General features: G+C 38.2%; 1 protein-coding gene across 2 annotated transcripts in view; it reads right to left on the bottom strand.

The window, feature by feature from the left end:
• Positions 1-8687: 8687 nt before the first annotated feature.
• Positions 8688-26670, bottom strand: part of KITLG (KIT ligand) — a 58731-nt gene continuing 40748 nt past the window's right edge. Inside the window, exons 4-10 of one of the 2 annotated variants that reach the window (XM_062633719.1) lie at positions 25510-25689; positions 23461-23623; positions 22429-22524; positions 15727-15836; positions 15161-15237; positions 13876-13959; positions 8688-12647 (exon numbers count right to left, since the gene is read on the bottom strand). In XM_062633719.1, the coding sequence (XP_062489703.1) occupies positions 13920-13959; positions 15161-15237; positions 15727-15836; positions 22429-22524; positions 23461-23623; positions 25510-25689 (666 nt within the window). In that variant the 3' untranslated portion in view covers positions 8688-12647; positions 13876-13919. The remainder of the gene's footprint in view (positions 12648-13875; positions 13960-15160; positions 15238-15726; positions 15837-22428; positions 22525-23460; positions 23624-25509; positions 25690-26670) is intronic. The other variant, XM_062633725.1, reaches the window with a different exon arrangement.

The raw sequence follows: 26670 nt of genomic DNA, 5'->3' as shown, positions 1-26670 counted from the left end.
AGAAGTATCATTTTATAAAAAGTACTTAAAAATTCCTTTCCCTTTTTTAACTGTTTCCATCTGCAATAGCCTGTAGATTCGGCTATTTTTGCCTCACTGGTGCTCTGAGATCCTGGCTGCCACTGAGAAACACTGCCTGGAATGAACTAAGTACACATCATATAACTAGAAACTAGGCAAGAAGGGAGGGTTTCATCTTCCTGACTATCGTAAATCTGGTTCCTAGGGAGTAACTTCAAAAATGGAGCTTGTGTTTTGGTGTTTCTGAAGATCATACGGTATGATCAAGGATCAGCTTTTGTGTTGCTATTCTCAGGCAACACACTTGTTGTCTGGATGGGTGATTTGCTAATTCACTCTGCTGGCATGTTAGCTTGTCTATTTTTAGTAGCAGACTGTAGTCAGATGGTTGCCACTGGCTATAATGTGGGTTTTCAAAATTTCAGGTGTCTATTAGCAGTCCTTTGCTGGACACTGTCTATCCCTCTAGAGCTGGCAAAACATATGAGAGGACCTCAACCCTTGCAGTGCTATATTGCCTATCTCAGCTTCATTTGTTAAATAACAGTGTTTTTCTGAAGTGTTTCAAGTTGGCCTGTTTGATTTAGTATGAAAACGGGTAAGAAATGCTTACCTGAGCTGTTCTGCCAGCTTTGCTCTGAAAGCAGTAACCTCAGGCAGAGGAGCTGTGAAAAATTGTGGGAAATTGTAACACACACAACCTCTAGAGACTTCTCTGCAATAATTTCTTACTAGAGCTGTAGCTTTGGTTGATTTCCAGAAGTGCTAAGATCCAAAACGTGTTGAAACAGAAAGAAACTTGTAATGAGACTGGAAACAATTCATGAAGAATTAGTCACAAATGAAATTCAGTTTAGAAATGCATTAAGCGCTTTGAAAGCAAGTTACATATCATACAGATAGAGCAAAAAAAGTATTTAAGATAATAAAAATGTTTGTGAATGGAAAGGATATCTTACAGTTTCCAAAGGAAAAGAAAAAAACTTCTGTGCTGTTGTTTTTTGTTTGTTTTTTGTTTTTTTTTCTTGTGCTAAAAGGAAGATAAATAGAAGAAAATGTGGGCCCTATTTGGAAGGAGACAGGAGACCTGGTTACCTGGAATATGAAGAGCTCAACATCTTCACTAGCAAGTGCTCCAGCCACAGCACCCAAGTCCCAGAAGGCAAAGCGTGGGACAGAGAGAATTAACTTCCCACTGGAGGAGAAGATCAGGTCTGAGTCCATCTAAGGAACCTGAAGGTGCACAAGTCCATGGGACCTGATGAGATGCATCTGAAGGTCCTCAGGGAACTGGAAGATGAAGTACCTAAACCACTATGCATCATATTTGAGAAGTTGTGGCAGTCTAGTGAAGTTCCCACTGACTGGAAAAGGGGAAAAATAACCCCCATTTCTAAAAAGGGAAAAAAGAAAGACCCAGGAAACTACAGGCCAACCAGTCTCACCTCGGTGCCCAGCAAGATCATGGAGGAAATTCTACTGAAAACTGTGCTACTGTACATAGAAAATAATGAAGTGACTGGTGACAGCCAGCATGGCTTCACAAAGGGCAAATCGTGCCTGACAAATCTGGTAGCCTTCTATAATGGGGTTACAATATCGGTGAAGAGCAACTGATGCTGTCTACCTGGACTTGTGCAAAGCATTTGATATTGTCCCACACAGCATCCTTGTCTCTAAACTGGAGAGACATGGATTTGATGGATGGAATCCACTGGATATGGAATTGGCTGCATGGTTGCACTCAAAGAGATGTGGTCAGTGACTTGATGTTGAAGTGGAGACCAATAATGAGTGGCATTCCTCAGGGCTGGTACTGGGACCAGACTGTTTAACATCTGTGTTAGCAACATGGACAGTGAGACAGTCCACTCTCAGCAAGTCTGCCAACACCAAGCTGTGTGGCTGTGGTTGACACGCTGGAGGGAAGAAATGCCATCCAGAGGGACCTTGACAGTCTTGTGAGGTGGCCTGATGTGAAACTCATGAAATTCAACAAAGACAAGTGCAAGGTCCTGCGCTTGAGTCAGGGTAATCCCAAACACAGCTGCATATTGGGTGGCAATTGGATTGAGAGCAGCCCTGAGAAGAACTTGGGGGTGCTGATTGACAAGAAGCTCAACATGACCCAGCAGTGTGTGCTTGCAGCCCAGAAAGCCAACCACATCCTGGGCTGCATCAAAAGAAGCGTGACCAGCAGGTCGAAGGAGGTGATCCTGCCCCTCTACTCTGCTCTTGTGAGACCCCACTTGAAGTACTGTGTGCATTTATGGGCCCCCAATACAAGAAGGGCGTGGAGCTGTTGGAGTGTGTCCAAAGATGATCAGAGGGCTGCAGCACCTCTCTTATGAAGACAGGATGAGAGCTGGGCTTGCTCAGCCTGGAGGAGATAATGTTCTGGGGAGACCTTATAGCTGCCTTCTAGAATGTAAAAGGGTGCCTACAGCAAAGTTGGAGAGGGAGTTTTTATAAGGGCATGTAGTGACAGGAAAAGGGGGGATGGCTTTAAGATGAAAGAAGGGAGGTTTAGATTAGATATTAAGAAGAAATTCTTCATTATGAGGGTGGTGAGGCACTGGCATAGATTGCCCAGAGTAGCTGTGGCTGCCCCATCCCTGGCACTGTTCAAGGCCAGGCTGCACGGGGCTTTGAGCAACCTGGTCTAGTGGAAGGTGTCCCTGACCATGGCAGGGAGGGCTGGAACTGGATGATCTTTAAGGTCCCTTCCAACTCAAGCCATTCTATGATTCCATGATCCTTGTTTGTTGTTTCCTGCTTGAACAGTTTTTTACATTTCAAGAAAAGTAACATCTTATTAAGTAGATGGCATATTCTGATATTTCAAATGCTTTATTTAATTGCCAGAGTCCTAGGATGGCTTCCTCTGGCTCCTGCAGTTGAACTTTGCCCTTATTAAAACACTGTTATCACTTCACAGAACCACAGAGAAAAGTTTGAAGTGGAAATGAAATTATGTTTTTACATAATGATAGTTAATAGTTTTCTGCATAGAAAATTTGTTTTCATATCTCTTTCTGTTAATATTAAATGGATATTTGCAATGTACAAGGTAAATTATAAATTGGCAGATTAAATTCAGGAATCCCTGTGTGAAATTCTATGGTTTATATGCAAGAGTTTCAGATGTTTAACTGGTTAATGGGAGTTAATAGTTTGCTGTTCTCACCTCCCTTTTTTTTTTTTTTTTTTTTTAATGCTGATTCTGGCCTTCAAAAGGACTTACAGAATTCCAGTGCCTGGAAATGAATTTTTCTTAAAAAATTAATTACCTACAAGCTTCTAAAACCTGATCTCTTGAATTTAGAGCTGCTGTACAACATGACTTGTTTTTTTGATTTTCCTGTTTTTTGGGATTGCTTGCTGTCACTGCAGCACTAGAGAGGTAGGCAAATTTAGTATAATTTCAAACATTACCATTTTTGTGAAGGCTATTTAACTTTTTTACTGCTCTAAAGCTTCTCAGAGTTATTACAATTTTCTAATCTTAAAAATGTAGAAAAGTCAAATTTTGCAATTTATTTTTAAGCTGCCATCATGACACTTCGACATGGTATTTACAAAACCATCAGGAAATTTGAGAACAGTCTCAGGCTGTTTGAAGTCATACTGACTTCCTGCATTGTTACACTGCTCTTTATTTTTTTCTTTAAGAAAAATTGCTTTTATTTTTGTTGCTTCTTCTTTTTATTAACACCAGGGATCAGGCACGAACCTCCCCATCACAGCACACAAAGAGAACAATGGATATTCCTCCTGTTACTCAACAGATTTATCATTAAAGTGTCTGCCTGGGAAGGAGGAAAAATTAAATAAAGGGCTTCTCAACCAACCGCCTGCTCCCTAGGCTGGGGGTAAGGCCATGCTCCTCTCTCCCTTTGACTCTGGGTTGCTGTGCAAAACATAACGCAGTGCTGCCAGAACCAGGGCAGGGGGAAGTGGGGACAGGCGCGGCATGGCTTCCCACGCGCTGTGAAGCAGTGCTGCTGGTGCAGGGTGAAGAGGCAGTGGGCACTGTTCGCCCCCTAGAGGCTGTGTGCTTCTCCCTTGGTGTCTGAGAGCCCAGAGCATGCAAGCCTGCCTGCTGGATGTGCAGGTGGCGCTTGGCTGGGTGCACTTCATGCCTCTCAGGTCAGGAGACCTGGGCAACACAGCAAGATTTGGTAACAGACATGGAGTTATGGGTGAGAAGAGCGTGGGACTTGAGTTGACTTGAGGTTGGAGAGACAAGGGTCACAGGAGGTGGTGGGGTTGCAAGATGAAACCCAGAAAAATAAGCTCAGGCTATAATCAGTGTGAGCAAGACCAACGGCATGTTCACCAGGAGGAAAGGTTAGACATCAGCCAGTTTTATCAGCAGGAACTCTATGAGAACCAAGTGAACAAACAAGCATCTGATTAACTTGACCAGCTGTTGCTATCTCAAATCTGATGGGCAGATACTTTTAGGGGTAAACAAGGTTAAACATATATTTATGCAGCATAACCTTTTTTTTACCTCTAAGGAAAAACTCTCAGGGACTTTCTGTGCTTGCAACCTGCATGCATACAGCTGTGCAGTACACTTTGCAGTCAGACTGACGGTACCCCAGTAAAAGCTGTACCGTGTCTGCATCTGGTGGTCCTGGTGACCTCACCCTTCATCCGAGTTACAAATACGGCAATTTTTGAGATTAAGCCATCTGGGACAATTTCAGAAGTCCTGCCTTTTGCTAAACAATTTGAAGTGTTTTCTTCCTAAATACTAACTCAAATGTTTACTGCCTACATAAAAACTGCTAATTGTAGGGTGCTAAGTGCAACTGGGGTATATGAGGGTTTAGTTGCAGAGTATGACTCAACAGGAGAGCATGGGGAGTTGGAGTGGAGGCTGAAGGAGAGACTAGATAGCAACAGGACACAAAAATGTATGTATGCAAGAGAGGAAACGTGGGTTTTTGGGGAGTTTCCACTTATGGTCCAGGTTGAAATAAATATCTGTTTGAATCATGCAACTTGTAGTCAGATTTTGATTCTCAGTGAAGTAACCTTGGTGGCCTATATGGAAATATAGATGGATTCATTATAGCTGCCTCCAGGGACTCAGTAGGTGTATGTGATTCTGGCATATGCAGCCACAGAGCAGGAAGGGTGACGGTGCTGAGCTGCTGATGGCAGAGTGCAGGGTGGGGTGCCCAGTGAGCCTTTTGATCAGTGCATAGGACTTGGCAATCCTGAGGCTCGCTCTTGCCAAGGGTTGGATGTTTGAAGAGAACCTGTAACATGAAGGAATTCCTTCAGGGTGTACGATTGAAGTTCACAGTGTTAACTATAAAGTTTGCTAAATGCAAACACCTCCACCTTCTCACCCCTACCAGCACCCTCCATCCCACACACATGCACATACAGGTACATTAGTATTCCTGCTTAAAAATTCTCTGTGTATCCGTGATTCTATTTGAAAAGTGGCAAGTACTGAATTATAACACATAACAGCATCATACATATGCACAACTCTTTGATCCAAAGGTTAAAGCATTTAAAACCAAATCAAGAACACACAGTGCTTACTGACTGAGGCAACTAGATTCCTCTGGAACAGTATGAAACAAGACTGAACAACAAACTGCTGAGTGATACCACCATGTCAATAGGATACTTTCTTCTCAACTTTGGGCAAATGAGTAATTGCCCCAAAGAACTCATTGCTTTATTCTTGGAATGTGATTCAAAAGATTTAGATGCTGTGTCTCTGCCTTCACTGATGGTATTAATTGGTTTTGAGACACCCATTTTGTCATTCCTAAAGGTGAAGGCTGTTCTGTGTTTTATTAATGATGACAGCATTGCTGAGAAAAAGGAAGGTCTAAAATATTTAACTTTGAGAACATGACAGATTAAATAACCTGTGGGGTCCTAATAATCATCATTCACAATGTAGGAGATGACAAGGTGAAATTTCTAAGATGACATTTTGTCACTTGGGGTAGTCACTTAAACTGACAAAAGCTATACATGCTGCTCTGCAGCTTCTTTACTCTAATTGGGCCAGTTTTACTATCATGCTATTATCCTGCACAGCAGAACTGGTGACAAACAAAGAGGCTTTTGTGATCTCAGTAGAATATTTTTCCATGAGCGCAAGAAATTATCTCCTTTGCCAAAAAAGAATGAAAATTGTCCCTGTATTTTGTGACTGGACAGAAGCCCAAGGCCCACGTCTGCCTGGAAAAAGTGTAATCTGTATTTTTAGCTCCTGCTTCCTTATCTTGGGATCTTGCAGAAAGGGCCACAAGTCAGGAAAACTATAATTGCATTTGGGTTTTATTTCTGTTATGTGTTGAAATAACTTTCCTTGGGATATGGCGGAGGAGAAAGAGGGGTAAACTTCTATTCCCTCACTTTTTGCAATTTCAGCAGTCTGCTGTAATTTAGCCTTATTTTCTAATATGCACCAGCACATAATAATTCCTTTTAAGTATAACAACACAAAACTTGATTGTGTTAGCACATGCTTCAGTGTAGTTATTGGGAAACTTAATCCAATTTAGAAATATTTGAACTTCAGGAGAAAATTTATCAATGGCTACATGAGCAGTGGTAAAGGAAGTGGTTTTATAATTCGTTAATGTAGTGTGAAATCCTGAAACAACCCATCTTGCCAAAACCAGAAGCATCTTATGTATTACCAATTAGAAGCTTCAGGCAAGAGTGTAATGCATATTTGTTAACATGGAATAAAAAATACACTGGAGAGTAATGTGGAGTGTGTGTGGAGTGGAAATATATACAGCTAATACAAATAGTGTCATTTCACAGAAGCGTTAAGCTGTTAAAAAAAAAACAGTATTGTATTATAATAATCATTGTTTTTCTGCATGACAGAAATAGGAAAGTGCTATTATTAATACCCTCCATGCCTTGGACAAAGATTGCCTTAATTTTCATCCACTGAATGAGATACTTATATTCATTAGTTTGGACACACTAAAACTGGAAAACTGAAGGTAAATATTTCTCTCAGTCCCTAGCACATTTAAGTTTCCAGTGTTCAGATTGAATGGCAGTGGTCGGCAGTAGTTAGTCTGCATTATGTAAGGCACCAAAAATTCTAAGTCAAGAGGACCAAAAATATTATGGTGGTGTCTCTCTGGCTGAAGAGTTAACATCTGTTTTCCCAGCCTTTCACTCTTACCCTTCACTCCATCTATGTACAATTCATAGAATCATAGAATAGTTTGGGTTGGAAGGGACCTTTAAAGGTCCTCTAGTGCAACCCTCCGCTGCAATGAGCAGGGACATCTTCAACTAGAACCAGTTTTTCAGAGCCTTGTCCAACCTGACTTTGAATGTTTCCATGTGGGCATCTACCATGCTTCTGGGCAATCCGTTCCAGTGTTTTACTGCACTCACTGGAAAACATTTCTTCCTCATATCTAGTCTGAACCTACCCTCTTTTAGTTTAAAACCATTACCCCTTGCAACAGGTTCTACTAAACTGACTTCAGTGAGATCTCACATCTTGTTTCCAGGTACCCTGCTGTTAATTCTGCCTTCCTGAACTTTTGGATCTAGTCAACCTCCTTTTTGTCACATTAAGGCTACTTTCCACATGAAGAATGCTCATTTCCATCCTCTGCAGCTATATGGGGCTTGCCTAGCCCTAGCTGAACAGTGTCCATCATACCTCCAACCCACCCGAGCTATCATTGCTGCTCCCAAGGGCATGACTTTTCCTACACCATCAGTGCAGAGCTCCAATGCTCTGTGACCCTCTTCAAGCCCATCAGCTCTGTGTTTCTTGATGCGATTAGACCAACAGCTACAGTTCTCATCCATGCTCTATGATTTGCCGTAACTAAATCCTGTTCCACAGACTCCCAGCCAGCCCAGTAACACTGCTCTCTGCTCTTTCTCATCGGTCCTGTCTGTACCTCACCCCTATTTGTAACCCCTCTTATATCTGCCTACTGGATCTTTGCCTCTCTTTCTTCTTATCACTCTCTAAGGTAGGTTGAAAGCCTTAGCAGGCTTATCTCTTTGTCCTAGGCTGGCATCCTTTCATTCTTTTCCAGGAGTGCAGAGGTGCCGGAGCTCCCTGAGCAGCTGTTTTTCCTCCCAACTTGATCCCATGTCCTGGCCTTCTTAGTGAAAAGCCACAATAAGCTCCTGAAACCTGAAAGGCCAAATGCTATCTTCATGGGATAAGCTCTAACCTCTGCTGAAAACCCCTGTTATCTGTAATAAATTTTTGAGTTGGTAAATGCCACTTACTGTGAAAGAAGTGCATCAACAATGTTCAAACTTTTTATTGGTAAATTAAAATCCCAGTATGTGGCTAACAGCATGAATGGAATGTGAAAAACTGCCTAAAGCAGGGCACAAACAAATTTAAGCTCATTAAGAAGCTACAAGAAACTTTTAATTCTGAGGTTGGAATAATTTTCATAATCACAAATAAACTATGGATCAGCAATGAAGGCTGATAATGAGGACATATAAGGTGGCATATAGTGAGGTGGCATAAGACTTCAAAATGCACGATTAAGAAATGAAATCATTATGACGGAGTCTGCATCTAGTAGCTTATGTTCTTGCAGAAAATTCAAGGAGATGACAGGACTTAAAAAAGTGCTCTTAAATGGGATTGACACAATGCAATATACTAATTATTTGGCAGTGCATAATATCTTTATTTAGAACAATAAAGTATATGTATATAATGTAAATTCCAAATTTGAACTGGTATAAAAAAGGATCTGGGAAAACATCTATCTTTAAGAGGACACATATATACATACACATCACATTTTATAAACTTTGTTGATTACCTTCAGTCAGAATGTAACTGTGTAAGACTGTACTGACATTTACACTGAAATAAATGATTTTGCCCACAATACAATCAGCAAATATCTGCATCGCTATCACTAAAGAGTCTGAAGTTTCCGCGTTCCATCAATTTGATAACAGCAACATGCCACCATTACTGTATCTGACAGTTGAATCAGATTCCTGAATTGAAGAATGCTGGATAATTCTTAAATGTAAATTTAACTCAGAGTATCTGTATTTTATATATACAGTTGGCTTTTCAATTTATATTAGGTGTACTGGACAGTTTCAGCGTATTACAAAGAGAGAGCAACAGAGAAATAGCTGGTGAAGATCAGAATCTAAAAAATGTGCAGGTTGTGCACATACTCCATTGTATAGTACATTTTATAAGCTTAATTATAAGATGACCTTGTGATGAAACAAGTACCATTAATTTATTCAAGTAAACACACATCTAAAGTAGCACACTGAGTTACTCAGCATATCACTAGCTTTTTATTCTCACAAGGTCACTATTAATTGCATGCAAAATTCAACTACTCCAAGGAAACCTAAAAATATTAGTTTCTCACAAACCCACAGATACCTTTAATCCAAATTAGGTTGACTTTTGTATAAAGAATACACCACTTGCTTTTCCCCAATTTTAAGAGAAAGGGAGTTAATTTTCTGTGTTAATGCATGGACTCTGTTTACCTAAAAAGAAGACTGAAAAACTGATTACTCTTCAGAAGTTAAATAGCTTACTACTGCATAATGAAGAAAATAAAGGACTATTCCTGCCATACCTGCTCTCACTGAACAGCAACATATTGTAATTCCATTGATTTCAAAGATGTCTCACAGGTCAGTAGTCTTTCAAAACATCACTATGTCCAAAGTTAGGGCCTCCTCAGTGGGTAGACAAATTCAGCTATCATGTTTCCAAATGCATTGCCATCCACTGTATGCACAAATGTCTAGAAGTGTCCTTCTGCTTTGCAAGATGATTAGGAATACCCAATGTTTTGTTCAGATCTCTCAAAAAGATGCGCAGAGAACAGGAAAACCAATAGGCTCCAGTAACAGTTCTTCTACTCCATGTGTCATACTACTTTGGTGCCTGTATACAATATGAAGTTGTAAAGTTTATACATGTTCTCATGTAGCCTTAAATTTGCCTTGCTCCACAGAAGAGATTAAAGTATCTGACATTATCTGAAAGTCACTTAGCTACTATCTTAAAATGTTATGCTTGCAAGGTGAACATTTTGCATCAGTCTATCTGGTTTTAATGTATGTATGTTTCAATTTACAATCAGTAATTTCTATGGTATTGAACAGGAGCTAAAAACATCATGTATTTTGAATATCAAAGTATAATTTTGAGAATATCAATGTGTAACTTTATTATGTATTTGAGTTTCTGGGAAAAAAAATGTGCTTAGGAAAACTAACATTCTTATGAACAAAGAATATAAATAAATACAATGTTTTTGTTTAACTGAATCTAAGAAAAATACTGTAAAGCTTCAAATGCATAAGCTTGCTTTGAGAGGATATTGTATAGCAACACAAAGATAAATGCCTCCATCCATTGTGGATTCTTTTGCGCTATGTCAAAACAATATGCAGTTATTTTCTACATTACCAATAAGGTGCAATTTTCCCAAAAATTAGGTCATGCTGGCATTTCTTTCAGGGTAACTCTTAAATAAGTTTAAAACATGAAGTCTGAGGGTCTTGTGAGTAAAGAACTACACAATGTCAAATGAGACTCAGCTGTAGATGGAGAATTCTGTTTGATTTTTGCAGAACTAAGATTTCAAATGCACTTGCTTTTTAGAAGTGACGATAAACCCTGATTATTTTCTTATTAAGTGGTGAGTGCTCCAGCAACTTCTGAATAAAAATGAAGGCCTAATTCTCATGCTAAGCTTCTTTTGATTGAGTCCAAGTTCCTTCCATGATGCAACCTCTAAAGCTCTGTTAATATTAATAGAACTATGTTAATTTGTACCAGCTGAGCAGGACATGAGAACCCTTTTCTGACACACAGGAAGTGCAAAAAGGCCTCCGTATAAATAAAAAATAGTTTCACATGATCAAATCCTTGTCAGTGTATTCATGAGAAGTTTTGACATTGATCGCAGTAGGGTCAAAATTCCACGCAGAGTGGCTACATACATACATACATACATATACATAAGCTCTGTCATCAAACATAGTGAGATTTTGAGTTTTTTTCTTTTTTGGGAAGTATGAAAGATGAATCAGTTTTACCAATAATACACACACACATGCACGCACACACACAAATATATTATATGCATGTCATATCCTTTTTATGCATGGTTCTCAGAAAATTCAGCAGATGATTAAAATTTTCACAAAGAATCTTAACAAAAGTAAGTAACTTTATGCTTAAAGAAAACTCCAACTTTAAGTGAAATATTAAAATGATAGTGGGTTTTTCAAGTTTTCAAGTTACTTAAACTAAACCTCTTGCTGACCTTGTCAGTTTGACAACAGACAGCAGTTTATCATTTCAAGTCAGCCATCTTTACCTTCTGAAGTACAACCCCCTAACAGATAAATAATTCATACCCATTATCTGTAAAGAATCAAGATGAAAAGATGCACAACTACACTTGTAACATTTAGCATGGCATTTTTTGGATTTACTTGAAAATGCATGTCTGTACATCAGTCTTGTGTAGATTCCATGGATGCTATAACAGCAAAAGATGCAGAAGACAAGTGGGAAATAAAGCCTTTCTCTTCTGTTTTGGGAGAATTAACTTTAAGAGTGGAGAATGACAGGATATTAAAGCTTACTAAACACTTAAACCACAATGCAAACATTAATTACAGCTGATGTAAGTAAAAGCTAAATACACTCAGAATCTTTCAGATTTTCTATGCTATACATTTAAAGACAAGGTACAAATGGCATGCATCTTCAGCATTTAAAATGCATTTCATAGGTTTGTCTTTATTCTGATGTTTGAACGCAATTCAGACTCTTTCCCTTCCACTGGCATGGCTGAAATTTCACCAGTGTTCACATACCCAGCAATGTGGGTAATGCTTTGAAGCTCCATTAGGTACATTCACCTCCTGCTTACTTCATCCTCATCCAGTACTTGCTTCTCCTAAACAGAGACCACCAAGGCTGATGAGTTCTTGAGGCTTTCTGGGGTGAGCAGTGAGTCACCTGGCACCCAACAGAGACCACATGTTGCTGTATACATTACTTTTGCCAGGCAAAAAACACTCCTTATAAGTAAAAGGCTAGAACACAGGTCCATTGCATGACTTTGCTTTCAAGTTTTATATACAACATTGAAGAGTATGTTATCTGTATCCATTTCTGTTTTCTCTTGGTTCAGAAAACTCCATCTGAAGACACGAAGGTAAGGTAGAGGACACAGAAATTAAATTAAGGATGCAAAAGTATTTATGACTTTCAATGATTACACACAGTTGGAGGCATTTGAAAGATGCTTTTTGTTCAGGATATGTACTTCGTTTGCCAGAGTCAGCTGCAAGTTTCAATGCAATTACAAATCCCCAAATGCCAAACAAGGTAGATGTTCACAGAGACACAGTCCTGCTAATTGCACACTCTTCTTGTCGTCAATTCAGTGTTGGTTTCACAGTAACAAACACAAATTGCCCTGATTTCTATAGCATGTCTATGGAGTCATGGGCAGCAACAACAGATGCAGACTCAGTCTGTCACTCCAGAAGGAATACGAATGTGCTTAAAGCTGCTTCATTTATGAAGCGAACATGGAACTGTTACCTGCCTGAAGAGAAAAACAAAAATTATAATTTTGCTGCTTAGTTTCTCTGTCTGCATTGCTAAACAGCAGAGCTTTTCACATACAGCACAGACATTTTTTCTTGTAATTTTGGAAACAGACAAATTCAACAACTCTTCCATAGATATCCCTTTATTTTGAAGAAATAATTATCGCTATAAGATGTACTTTCTTGGTCCGACAACACACTTGCCTGCAAAAGCTCCTTGATGTCATCTATGGTGATGAAACAACTCTCATTGTTTTACAGAACTGTGTTTGTGCATTTTGGTTATCTGGCAATCTCTGGCAGCAGACTTCCCTTTGAAGTCATCTGGAGAAGCCAATACCAAACTGAGTTTACATCTTTGGAAAAATCAGACAACTTGTGCAGTTCAGTGATGACTGCCCTTCTCAGAGAGCAGATGTTAGAACAAAACAGTTAAGGAGATTGAAAATATCTGAAGTTGTAACTAACTTGATCACAACAAACACTGAAATACATTTGAGAGTGACCGCTACAGGATGACCTGCAAAACTTGGATTGCTTGTTATACTCTTACACTGCTCTTTCTGCTCATAATGTTAAATGAAGCATCCAGCACTGCCTGAATCTTCCAGGCCCTTGCCAGAGATGGATGGATTAAGTACAGCACAACTCCTGTGGTAAGAAGCCTCTTGCCAGAGACATGCACCATTCTGCACAGGACCAGCTGGGACTGAGAAAGCTCACTTGCCTTTGCTGCTAACTCTTACACACTAAAGCAAGAATGATGTATCTGATAAGGCTACAGAGTCTGCACACTGTGCTGAATAAACAACAATTAACAGATGCTCAGCTTTACTTGGTCTGTTCTCCTGCACTTATCTGCTAGTTTAATGATTTTGGTTTTTAGATTACCCTATTTTGAAGCAGCTGTAGGACAACAGCGGAAGATTTATCTGTATCAGCTTTCGCACTGAGAAGCAGAAGCTGATCTTCATTTGAGAATTCTGGCATATTTCATTTTGTAACATTTTCAGGTTAAAAGTCAAATGCCTAAATTAATGATATAAGATTAATTGTATTTGCTGTTAAGGACCTTAAGCATAAAGAAAGCCTACTGATAACAAGTTGTTGGTTTTTTGTTTGTTTTTTTTTTTTTTTTTTCCAAAATGGACTTTGAATTACTTTATATTTCAGCAGTTAAAAGTTATTAAGCCTATGGTAAGACTCTCAATCATAACAACTTACCAGTACACAAAACAGTAACAGTGTTGAGGGAGAAAAACCAACAGCTACACTTGTAGATGTTCCTTTTCTTTTTGCTGCAACACACTGAAAGAAAAAGATACTTCATTACTACAGTGCTAGTGTTTCAAGAAAATAGAATGGAAGGGTTTATCAATAAGTTACAATAAAAATGAAACCAAAGTTTAGCATGAGGATGAAGTACAGGATGAGTTATTAGTAGTAACTAATATACTTGATGAATACAAAGTCTTCCATTCTAAGTACTGCACACGAAGCAAATTTGTATTAAGAATGTATTATTCTAGAAAGTTTAAACACAGAAGATTTCCACTCCTGTGACCAAACTGCTAGATCAGAACCTTGTCTATTTCTGCCTTCAACAGTGGACAGCACCAGGCATTTCACACAGCCTGAGGAGCCTACAGGATGTGTCCTTCTGCCATCTGCATCACATCTGTCCCTTAATCCCTCATAGTTAAAATTTTACCAAACACCCTGAAATACAAGGTTAAGTAATGTTCTCAAAATGCTTTAGTGTGAACTACTCTAACTTAAAATATCCCTAAGTCCTTTTTGAATTTCCCTGACTTCTTTGCCCAAGTCATGTCCAAGCAACTTTGAATGTTTTCAAGCGTTATTCCAAAATTATATTTGATTGACTGAGTTACACAGGATTATTTTTTCTCATTAAAAATCAGGTAATGCAGTTTTTAAGTACGAATAGAGCCATAAATCATTTCAGTATGATCTTGGAAAGTTATCAGGCTTTGAATGAGTTCTCATTAACATTAAAAAAAACCCTGGAAAACATAGATGCTTATATACATATACCCTGGGGAAAGTAAAAAAAAAGTGAGATAATGCAAAAAATGTTCCTGTGAAAAATGTTTAGAAGGTTATAGGAGCACAGCCAGGAAGACGATGTTTTCTAGTTTGTTACATAATGTGAACCTTTACACCACACACCAAATAACACAATTTCTTTTGTTGCTTCCTATATAGGTCTCAGCCTTCCTTTCTCACAGTGGGAGTAAGGACAGATAAAGTAAAGGTAATGTCTCTTTAGTAACATTTTGTATGCAGAAATCTCCTCCATATCAATTTTTATGTTTAAACTAAAACCTCCTTTAAAGGATACATCCTCAGCACATATTTTGCTTCTACAGCAAGACCTTGCGTTTGATGTTTTTTGTGTTTGTCTTAGAGCTGGAGAGAAACCTTCAGAAAGTTTATCTCTGCGATAAACTTACATTTGTATATACGAATATAAAGTGAAACAACATACCTTATCTCATTTTCCTCTTGACAATCATGACACTGTGTAGTTTCTCCACTTTCTGGTCTGGATTTGGGATGTGTTTTCTAGGAAGAAGATGCATGAAATATAAATGTTCTAAAGCTTTCCTTGTAACTCCCTAAAAAAATATTGTGTTTCAGTTTGCTTCAAATTCTCAATATCAATCATCTTGCAAAATGTACGCCAAATCTTGTCCTCTAATACACATCTGCTGCTGGTATAATTTTACCATCAGAGCCTTTGTATTGTAAGCAGGGGCACAAGGTGAAAAAGCAAAAGAATCCTCTTCTCAAGATGCAATAGGAGAACTGGGAAATCAGGGAAATCCTGTGGTTTTAGTTTCCAGTTGGACAGCTATCATGCTGATTAGACAGGATTTGCACTTTGGTGGTGGTATTCAAGAATCTGACAACAGATTTCCATTTGCACATCACACAGTTCAGTGAAAATCAAAAGAGATGTCTCTGGCTTTCAAATGCAGAAGTTCTTCCTGCCTGACTATAGCTATGAAATGTAGTATCACTATGTAAGCAATTAAATGAAATATTTCTTACCTTCCAGTATATGACTCCCAAAATAAACCCCATAAGAAGAGACAGCAGTGATGTCAGTGCTATGCTGATCCCTTGCAGACTGGAGCTGCTAATGAAGCCAAGTGCCTTCTCTGTAATTACATTAGGAAAGACATATTTATAGCAGAAAATCTTCAGGGCAACACTATTAGCAAGAGCACTTTTATTCACCACCTACATAAGATCTTAAATAGTAGAACAGATACTTCAAGGTGCTATGTACACAAGGTGCACTTCATACAAAGTCTCAGAGGGAAGTTCTGACCACAAAGACACTTATCCCATTTTGAAACTGCTGCGTCGAACAGTTCAGCACTAATTCTCTTCCTGGGCTTTTTGTCTGTTTTTGGTTTGGTTTTTTTTTTTTTTTGTTTGCTTGGGTTTTTTTTCTCTCTTTCCTGCACTTCGAAGTTTTGGGTTTATCAATTTTTTAAAGGTTTTACTCAGTAACACAAAGTAATTCTTTGGAACAGCATGTATCTTTGTGCATTTGCTTAAGTTCCATAAGGCACTGAGTGCAGATAGACATTCTGACTTGCTGCTAATGGATTACCAACACGAGGGCTCTAGAGAGAGGTTAGTTTAACAAAATAAGCCTGATTTCACTTCTAATGTCTGTCTGGAAAGGTTTTGATGACTTCAGTAAGATCGAGCGCTTGTATCTTGAAATCTAGCTGTGTTATTTTGTTGTAAACATTTCTTGATAGCTTTTTACATTTTATACAGAAGAGCTCCAATCCTAGTCTTTTATGTCCACAAGTAATTCCATTCCTGTCACACGCTGAGACTAGAATGTGGCCATCCAGTTATTTAATCAAGAACAGGGTTCAAAAAGTCCTACAGAGTCACCCTGGGATCCACCTTCCAAAATGCGAAGTGAGCCACAGGAGCCTGCTGTTTAAACACTATACATCCAGTTTTGGTTCATTTCAAGATCTGGTGTCTGCAGCTCAAATGGTGGATGTGTTGTCAGATTACAGGAAAAGAACCAAACTGTAAGCACTGGAAAAAATGTAGGCGATTAGATACAGATGAAAATGGACTGAAAGCACTAGAAATTTGTGTGACTCATGCAAACAGCAAATGTCTAAGCACGTACTGTATGAGATACTGGGTCAAGCAATGTGCATTTAGTACATTATTAAACAGCCTCTAAGAAAAAACACTCTAGTGTAGAAAGGAGCATTCTCATAATTAACTAGTAGCTCATCTTCAAATTTCTGAGATTTTCCGGTTGACACTTTGAAGTTTTTACACAAATGTTCTTTAAATGTTTTTATCTCTGAAATTCAGCTGTGTTTATAGTGCCACAGTCACAGACAGAGCTAAAAAGTAAGGCAACAAAAAGTCTGTATCTTATGTACTTATATACTACATGTACCTCTGTATACCATACAAAGCATACAACCTCTAGGTTCTGACAGCTTGAATTTTACTCACATCTGATAGACTTGGTGCACCAAAAGGAAACATGGGTCAAGCAGAACAGATGCCCTTGCCATGAAAGAAATCTGTCTACAGAGAAGGGAAAGATATCTAAGTTCTACAGAGGTAAACATCAGCTGAAGAAGAGAGGCTATCAATTAGTCTGCCCCTGTCTGCTCAGACATTAAAATCAAGAGCAGAAATTAATTGGAGGGGGTATATGTTTTCTCCAACTGATTGTCCCAGATTATGCATGGAGGAGGTTTGCTTGCACAACTGACCTTCAAAAAAATCTGGACAACCTCAAATGGGGTACACCCAGTCTGAACAGCTCAAAAATAAGAAATTCCTGACATTACTTTATCTGAACTGTACTCTTAGGCGAAAACTCCTACATTTTTCTTGCAATCTACTCAAGGAAAATGAGTAGATAAATAAAACTGATTTGCCTAATACCATTAGTCATTCATCCCAGTGACAGGCTGCTCAGTTAGGCAATTGAATTATGGTCATGTTTTCTGGATTTTGCCCTGAAAACTTCAGAAAAAAAATGGAAAAGTGAAATAAAAATCAAAGGAAAAATTCTTCAGGTCATACAGAGCATAATTTATTTGATAACACGTTACAGAGGAGTGTATAACCTAAAAAATTCTCTGCCTTTTCTGCAATGCTGAGCAGCATATCATGGCAAGTGTGATGATTTTTACATAAATGTCTAAAGAAATGTTCTGTATGCTGGGTGATAGTCTAGCACCCTCATTTTTACTATTATTTTTCACAAACTTCAGAGAGTCTTAGACAACAGAAGTGGTCCCTTTACAATGAAGTATCTTTTAGATACGTCAAAAAAATCTGATTTCTGAGAAAATAACTCCAATGCAGATGTTCTCCTCAGCAGCTATGGAAAACTGACAGGAATTAATATTTAGCTTTCCATGTGGGGACCTGCAACCCAGGTAAAGAGCCTACATACAGTCAAACTGTTACACCATCCCCAGCCTATCTTTTAAAAATGACAATAGATTTTTTTCCATAACTTGATAGTGTATGAATTAATCTGAATGTTAAGTAACCCATAACTACCTTGAAAAGCAAACAACAACAGATTATTTGATTTCACTTTCAAGTCCCGAAAAAGTCTCTTGAAAGATCTGGAAAGAATGAAATGAGTCATGGTGGGTTCCTTCATGTGCATTTTATTTATAACAACATCTATGACAGAGCAGGTTGGAGAATTTTAAGCCTGGGGAACCTCCTGGTGACCTGTGTCCTAATGAAAGGAGATAAGGAAAGCAAGCAGGCTGCCAATAGCTTTTTATTCCTTCCACAGGGATGTTTTCCTCTATTAGAAACTTTAGAGCTTTACACAGAAAGATTCCTATTCCCAACAGTTGTAAAGGCAAAGTAAGAGAAGGAATAGGAGGAACCAGGTGTATCAGCAACTTTGTAAACTCCCTGGGCAACTCCAGAGGAACTACTGGCTTTGCAGTTAGTATATTATTCACTTAAAACAGACTCTTATCTAGCAAGGTGCAAAACAGGAGTGGAAGCAGGCCAGCATCCCTCAGAGATTTTGCTCTCCACCATGTGAAAGACTCCCTAAGGAAGCAAGCACATCTGATGTCGATTTATGTATAGTCTTTATGGGCATTGGGATGTTAAGCTGTGAACAAAATATATTTACATTAAAAGCCACTCAGCTACACGATGAAGCTATTGAGCTGCTCTCCACCTTCAGCCCTGTGTGTAGGTCTACCAGCCAATTATATTTCAAAGCACTGGCTCGATCTTTTGCTGTGTATATGTCTCAAAGGATTTTTCAGTTTACCTCCGCTCAGCTTCAACACAACTACCACAAGATCTTATCTATAAAAATGCAGAGCAGCTTTCTCCTGTTCATTACAGTTTTCCATTCACTCTAAAGTTGGAACAAAGGCAACACCATATGCATTGTTATGGGTGAATTGTTGTGCAATTACTGAATTAAACTACATTATTCTTAATTAAAAAAGGAGACCTTCCTCCTAGAAAGTTTTAGTTTAAACTGTTAAGTACTGAATAATAAAGCTAAATTATTGTGATGAAATCATATGCAAAAACGGAAGAAAGTAAAACAAAGAACTTGTTATGAAAATATAAATAATCCCATGGTACTAAATTGAGAACTGTTAGCAACAGCTTGTAAATTCAAGCTTTAATTACAGCAACATGAGATTCAACTGATGGGGAAAAAAGATACTATTATTTATTGTTTAGCTGGAGATTAGAACTCAAGACTTCTTATTCTGACACTTGTCCTTTACATAGGAACAATCTCATCTGAATTCTCTAGACGAATCATAGTATAATGATTCAAAGAAATATCAGTAAGACTGGTACTTAAGCAGTTACTTGCAATTTAAATTGGACTACAACCATGTAATATAAAGGGAAGAAAATAAACCAGCCTTAATAAATTGGCAGCGCTGGTGGTGGTGGTTTGATAATTTTGTGGGGGGAAAAGATGGAGTGGGAACATGCCCCAGATCTACATTCAATATTACTAGGACGAAAACAGGACTACTGCCATTCAAACAAGCGAACAAATGAACCCTAAACAGGATAATTGTTCCATTTTACACTTAATTAGGGTAAGATTTTTGTTGTAGATTTGGTCAAGATTCTACTGTATTATAGTAGTTTAATTTTGTTGTGTAATAACAGTGGAGTCAAGAAATATGACTCTTTCCACAAATGTAGCAACAACATGAAAAAATGTAATTTAGCTAATTTATATTATATACAATTTCTATTATAATTATTTCACAAATGATTTTTATTAGATGATGCACTTCAGGTTTGTCTAAGTTGAGTTTAGAATTAGGAGCAGTTCAAGTCATCTGACTTCACAGACATAATTAATAGATTAAAAATTCATTATTAATCTGGAAGGGTTCTTTTGCAAACAGTGAATGCTTCTAAATGGTCTAGAAACCATTAATTTTAAATTGCTCAATTTAAATCTGTTTAAAATTAAAGAGGTTCATTTAATAAAACATACTGCAGTAGTTTGTGCCAGAAAATGCTTTTTTTCATGTTTCCTCTCTTCTCCAAATGCTTTCATTTTTGCAACTGTGCTGAACAGTGGTGCTGTTCTGAGAACAGTACTGAAGCCAGCAGAGAGGTCCCCTGTGCTGGGGAGTTTTCACATGGTAAGCAATGAGATTTATTCATTATTGTTGCTTTCAAGAAGGTAGGGATTAAGTAAAAGAGAAAACTTACTCAGCAATAAAGCCAAGACAAAACTAAAACCAGTATTGAAGGCCATTTTCAGGGTGTAAAACAGAGATGCCAATAAAGATGCCACAGGTCACTCCCTGTAAAAACCTCCAAACAGATACCTAAAGAGTACCCAGTCAGCATTCAATCTCCAAACAAACGTAATTTAATCCGATTAGGAGTTCAAACTGTTCCCAGCCTCAGACATGCAGTCCTCATGTCATTGCTACATAAGGTTGTTAACTGATATCCAATTTTCCAATAAATTGCTTAAGAGAATGATAATCAGTTAAAGCACACCTGTACAGCATATGGTCAGCCAAGCAATTCCCTTGGCTTACTGCATTATTTTAATTAGTCTTTTTTTCCTACTTCATTATCAGTTCCAGTTATAAAATAGGACTGATAGACTTGCTTCTGTACTCCCTTACACAGTACAGACACAGGTGCCACACTCAGCTGTGCTCCCTGGCATCTCTCTTTTTACTTTACCAGGTAAAACTCCTTTCATCTGAACTGCTTCTGTAATCTATCTTTTTTTTGGCTCCTTGATCCATTCCCATTGCTTCAGGCTGCAGATAATGATTCTGCCTCTAGCAGTGACAGCAAAAATTATCACGTTCAGACCTGAGAGACAGATACGCACTCTGTAGCCCCCTCCTGGTACCTCATAATTGGCCCCAGTATCATCAGGTTATTTGTAGTCAGCTCCTTGACCTCTTGGTGAGGAATTTATGGCAGTGAGACTTCCCTTTTCCAGAGAGGCCGGCTGGCAGCCAGGAGTTGAAAGCAGTTTTTGTTCCAGCCACGTACTCAGAGGGTTCTGGGAAATGATGACTCAAGACCTTCTCTTAATTACAAAGCAATCAGGAAGGGCTACAAATCTGGCAGCAACTGTTTGTCAACTAAGAGGTAGCATGCATGGTGCTAAAAACCCAGAGAATAACTAGATTACACATTCCCAAGAAGCATGAGAAGAAACTCAATGTTAGGCTGCTTCCTTGTCCATGTTTTCTTAAACACAAGGAGTACTAGCCACAGACTTCATCACACTTTCAGTTAGCATGGATGCTTGTGAATTGAAAGGGTGAAATTATAAAAGAGATATATTTGTCATCCTGATGTTTCCAGGAAACGGGAACAAGGAAAACAACAACTTGGTTAAGCAGGAACCTCCATGGAAAATCCCCTTCTTTTGCTCACAAGAGTATTTCGTTTGTCAGTAAAAGAGTATTTATGATGTCAGTAAAAGCCCCTGAAACTTAGCTGCTTGTCTTCGCCTCAGATTCCTATACCCTTTCTGACTTCATGAGGAATAATGTAATGTAGAGGCTCTTATAGCAGCAGTTCTGTGCTCTCTTACCAGTCAGTAATCTGTCATGTAGTACACTGACCAATCAGACAAGAAACACAGAGATGGCTGTGACAGAGAAGATTAGAGCCTGCCAAAAGTGTAGTGACTTTGTCCTTGACCTCAGCCAAAAGCATGCTGACTGTGGAGCTGGCCCTGTTGTGACTAGAGCAAGCAAACAAGGGACTGTCTTTGGGTTTGGTGTCAAGTTTAGGATTGACAGTACTCTCAAAATGCAATGTACCGGCAAGCTCTTTGTCCATGTGGGTACCCTGGGCCCAATTTACTTCACCTATTCTGTTTGTTTGGATCAACTTCCTTTTATGAGTTAAAATGAGGCATCTGGGAGAGCCAAGTTTGCTGAGGCCATATGACTAGTGAGACCTCATGACAGCCAAAACGAAGAGACTTGCCCTCTCCAAATTTTAGAGAGCTGTCACATTATTGCAATTTGATAGCATCTGTAAATTTTGATTAGATAAGTTCATTGCATTTCGGTATGACAGCTGAGAACACATGGTACACCATCAGGCACAAGTAACTTCCCATTAATTTGCACAATTAACGACATTCTTTTCCTCTGAACTCTCATAACAACCAGCTACCAGAACAAGATGGAGACACATATTAATTCAATCACTTGTACTTACTGTTACTGCTAGTGTTACTGCCAATGCTGTCATTCCTAAGGGAGCTGGCAGCAACAGGAGGAAACAAAAATGTTTTTGTGACAGCGACTCTGGAATCTAAATAGAAAATGAGTGTGTCAGCATTGCGTAACGCAAAATACAGTTCCCCCTGTATAAGATGATGGGCTGTAGGGCTACTCTGATGTGGGGCTGTTTTAAAAACCTGGGTACAGGGCTGTTTACAAAGTTGATTAAGCCAGAAAAGGCAGTCTTATTAAGGAGCAGATGTGTCTAGACACACTGAGCTGTTGAACAGGTACTGTGGAAAAGCAGTGGAACACACTGTGGAACACACTGAACAGGTACTGTGGAAAAGCAATTGCCTTGAACAAGTTCTTAGATTATGGAACTACTCTACTTCTAGTTATACTAATAGTATACTATATACTTCTAGTTATACTACTGGTATAACTGTGCAACTAGATGCGTTGCACTAATTACAAAGCTAGTAGCTGTCGCTAGAAAGAGTGAAATGCCTCCATTTACTGCAAGGGTAAGAATGAACTGCAGGAGCTTGACTTGAGCTTGTTAAAATTTTTAAATGAAGTAAACATGGGCCTCTTCAAATATGGAGGTAACTTGAGGCTGCTGGAATTTACAACTTGTCCTAGCTTCCTATTTTTTCAGTAGTGCAATGTTAGGCTCTGCTACTGCCTTATAAAATTTAAGAGCATTAATAGAAGATAAGAAGAACAACGTAAAAAGGTGATCCAGGATATATTTGGGATGAAAAGAAACAGAGCAGATTATTGTGAGGTTATTTGAATTTTATTAAGGAATGATGTCAATAGGTATGATGGCACTAGTTTTACTGCCAGATAGAACTCAACTTGGAAATGAAATACAATCTTTGGTGCTGGTAGCAATTTTAACTGGCAGTAAAAAGGAGACATGGAGGTACAGCATCAGATCATTAGCATCTCTGAAAACAAATGAAAAATCACCCATTTATATCTACTTAGATTCTGTTCCCCAAAATAAGGGCCATCTTACCATTCTCTGGTGTTCCTACTGTTGAAGGTAGAATGCAGTCATTCTTATCCAATATATCTGCAAACTCCTTGTAGACCTCAATGGTATTATTAAAGTGCCTAAAAAAATCCTCAGGAATGAAGCGACCTTCTTCATAAAGGTGACCATTTTCTTTTACAAAATCCTAGAGTAAAATACAGAGTTTAGCTTGAAAGAAGGTCAAGAGAGACACTCACTTCAAAACCTCAACAGATGATAAAAATATCCAAAGGTAACACAAGGTAGTTTAAAATTTTAACCTGCAGAAGACCAAATTTGCTGTCTACAATCTTCATAAATCATACAAGCCCTCTGATCTGAAGATTTCAAATTAGCTTTGCAAATAGAAATAAATTATTAATATAGTGCTGGAAAATCGCCAAGGAATGAAAGGCAGCTTCCCATCCTACACTGAAAATGAAGAGACTTTTTTTTTTTTATTTCCATCATTAAAAAAATTATCCCCATTTAATGCTATTTTGCAATGTTTCCCGTGATCCTTTTAATCTGAACACAGGAACACAACACAATTATAGCTATTGTCATAAAAGTACAAGGAAAAGAATACAATAGTTGGGACACACTACTGCATAGAAGCAGTCTGAGATTCCTGATAATGTATCTAAAAATAAGAGCAGGACTATAAACAAGGAAGCCCACTTAGTCTCTGAGGTCTAAAAGACAAGTGTGTTATGCCAGACTAAACAACAAGATTGAGGTCCACATTAAGATCATTGATAGTTATCTTATTTTTCTCTTTTCACCTGATTCTGGCTTTCATAACCACTGTTTCCTATGCCAGCAGGTCAAATTTGGCCTGGTGTTACTCTGTACTCCCAAGAAGGATGACAGTCCTAAGAATGGTGTAAATATGTACTAAGGAAAACTTCCCACTTTTGGCTCCAAAATTATTTTAACGCTGAAAGTACTAGACCTAAGATCATTCTTCTCTGAGGAAATCAATAGCTGGTTGTTTCCCTGAATTACAGGATATTGAATTCTTCATTCTACAAAACAAAATTACTCTTTCCCAACCACATCCCAGCTGAGTGCTGTGAGTCATCAGGACAAAAATAGAAAAGAAAAAAAAAGATATACATTGAAGACTGGACAGAATTCAGTTTGAAATGGAAAGGTAGGGAATGTGTAAATACCCTCAGCAATGTACTACCAATGCAACAAGGTTACAAGGTTATGCTACTCTAAATGAGATTGAGTGGTTTGGTCCATTTAATTCATTCTGGATGTTAAAAAGTTTCAATTACAGCAGCTAAGGACTTACTTAATAGAAGTCAGCGTACATGGAAGATGAAATCCTTGCCCTAAAGAACATGGCAGATTTTGCCTATTTTGTTCAGTGGGACAACGTGTTTGACAACAGAACTGGTTAGAGCTGGATAAGGGATTAGAAAGTTACTTTTTTCACCCCATAATTTTCACACAAGAGAATCGTATGTCTCTTGAATGAGACTCCTGGAATCCTTCCAGCTGCTGTTGGAAACCAGAAACACATGGAAATGCACTGATACTCCCTACTCTTTGCTGTGTATTTGTATAAAAATGATCATTACACCATGATGAAGCTTTTGGAGCTTCACACAGTGGGATACATACTAAAAGTATATTAATAGTTTTGACTATGTCATCTTTAAATTGACATTAGGATCACTAGCAAAATGAATAATTTAAGCTGGATGCACAAGGAAGATTTCTGCCAGTTTCAAACAGGACAGAATGAATTATCTTAAAGATGAAGGTTACATTTTTGACTGACTGTATACAAGTCATTGTATATACTGTAATTCCTTGTAAGACATTTTCCTTTGACACAGGAGATAATGACTAGCCAACTCTAAGCACAGTGTACTCAATGCATTTCTAAACAAAGTAGGATTTCAGAGGTACAGGAACATAAATAAGAACAAATCTGATGAAGCTTTGGACATTTTTAAGCAATTACTGAGTACTATGCAACAGAATGTTCAAGTAAAAAAAATCCAGCAAAAAAGCAGAAACTCTATATATGATTACCTTATTTTTATCAAAAGCCAGGCATGCCATAAGATCATTAATTATCCTTGTGAGATTATTGATGATTAAATAGTTGCTTAAAACATCAGACATATCTGAAATATCTGAAAATTTCTGGAGAAGACTATGTAGACTCCTTGAAAATTCAGGCACCATCAAATGCAACCAACAGTGACTAGGCTGTCAGGGGATAAAAAGAAACAAAGAGGCAGATTAAATATCAGACTTTTACAAAAACTGGTTAAGCAGCTCAATGTGCAAAAGTAGATTAGAATGTTCTTTCCAATTCAAATTATCTTTAAAGTCTGAATTAAAATTTGTCTTCTTTAGTGTGGCCAACTTTCTCTTCAGTCCTTTTGGTAAATTTTCTATTCTCACTGATACTGGCATATTTATGCTTGTCTTTTAAAAGCCATCCCTTCATTAAATTCTTAATGAATACTAAGCATCAGTCTGTTGAGAATTTGAGCCTTGGGACATGCTACTACTAACTCTAGTCCATGCTTTCATTAACCTATTTATTTTTAAAAAATAACTACTGCTTTAACAATTTTATCCAGACTTTCTTTAAACCAATCTCAGTTTTCATTTTATTATTGTTACCATACATGACTCAGTTAACCTCAAAGATCCTTGATTTAAATCTCTTCTGAGGAAGGTTTCTGTAAACGTTTTGCATGAAATCCATGTATGCTGTTATCCACCTTTGAAAGAGTTAGCTTGATTAACTTCTTCTCTTCAGCTTTTCCACCTGATGCCATTCCTCAGAACAGATTCCAGATCTGAAAGTCTTTCTTTTCCTGAGTTTTTGCCAACAAGAGGGTTCTGCACAGGTCACGGTGGTACCTGCCACATCTGTGCCACTGGAAGAGAGTTCAAATCCTCTCACTGACACCTATGCAATTAGTTTGCAGACAAAGTTTGTGCAGCTGTTCATGTAATTGAAACTTGGTCATTCATCTTGCTTCCTTAAAGGGAGTTAACTTCTTTTACTTAGATTTACACACAGTAGTCACGTAAACAAAAAAAGCCACCCAGCCCAGAAAACCCCCTAATGTAATACAATCAGCAAAAGTACAGGTAATGCATTAGTCATACTGCAACACGTACCTGGAAGTCACTCCCTAATAAAAGCTGAATTTTTAATGTTAAATGTTATGG

This window comes from Pezoporus occidentalis, unplaced genomic scaffold, assembly GCF_034315485.1.
Source record: "Pezoporus occidentalis ecotype Australia unplaced genomic scaffold, CSIRO_AGI_Poc_V1 ctg112, whole genome shotgun sequence".
Classification (NCBI taxonomy): domain Eukaryota; kingdom Metazoa; phylum Chordata; class Aves; order Psittaciformes; family Psittacidae; genus Pezoporus; species Pezoporus occidentalis.
Note: the sequence above shows the minus strand (reverse complement) of the source record. Positions and strands in the feature narration are given on the sequence as shown.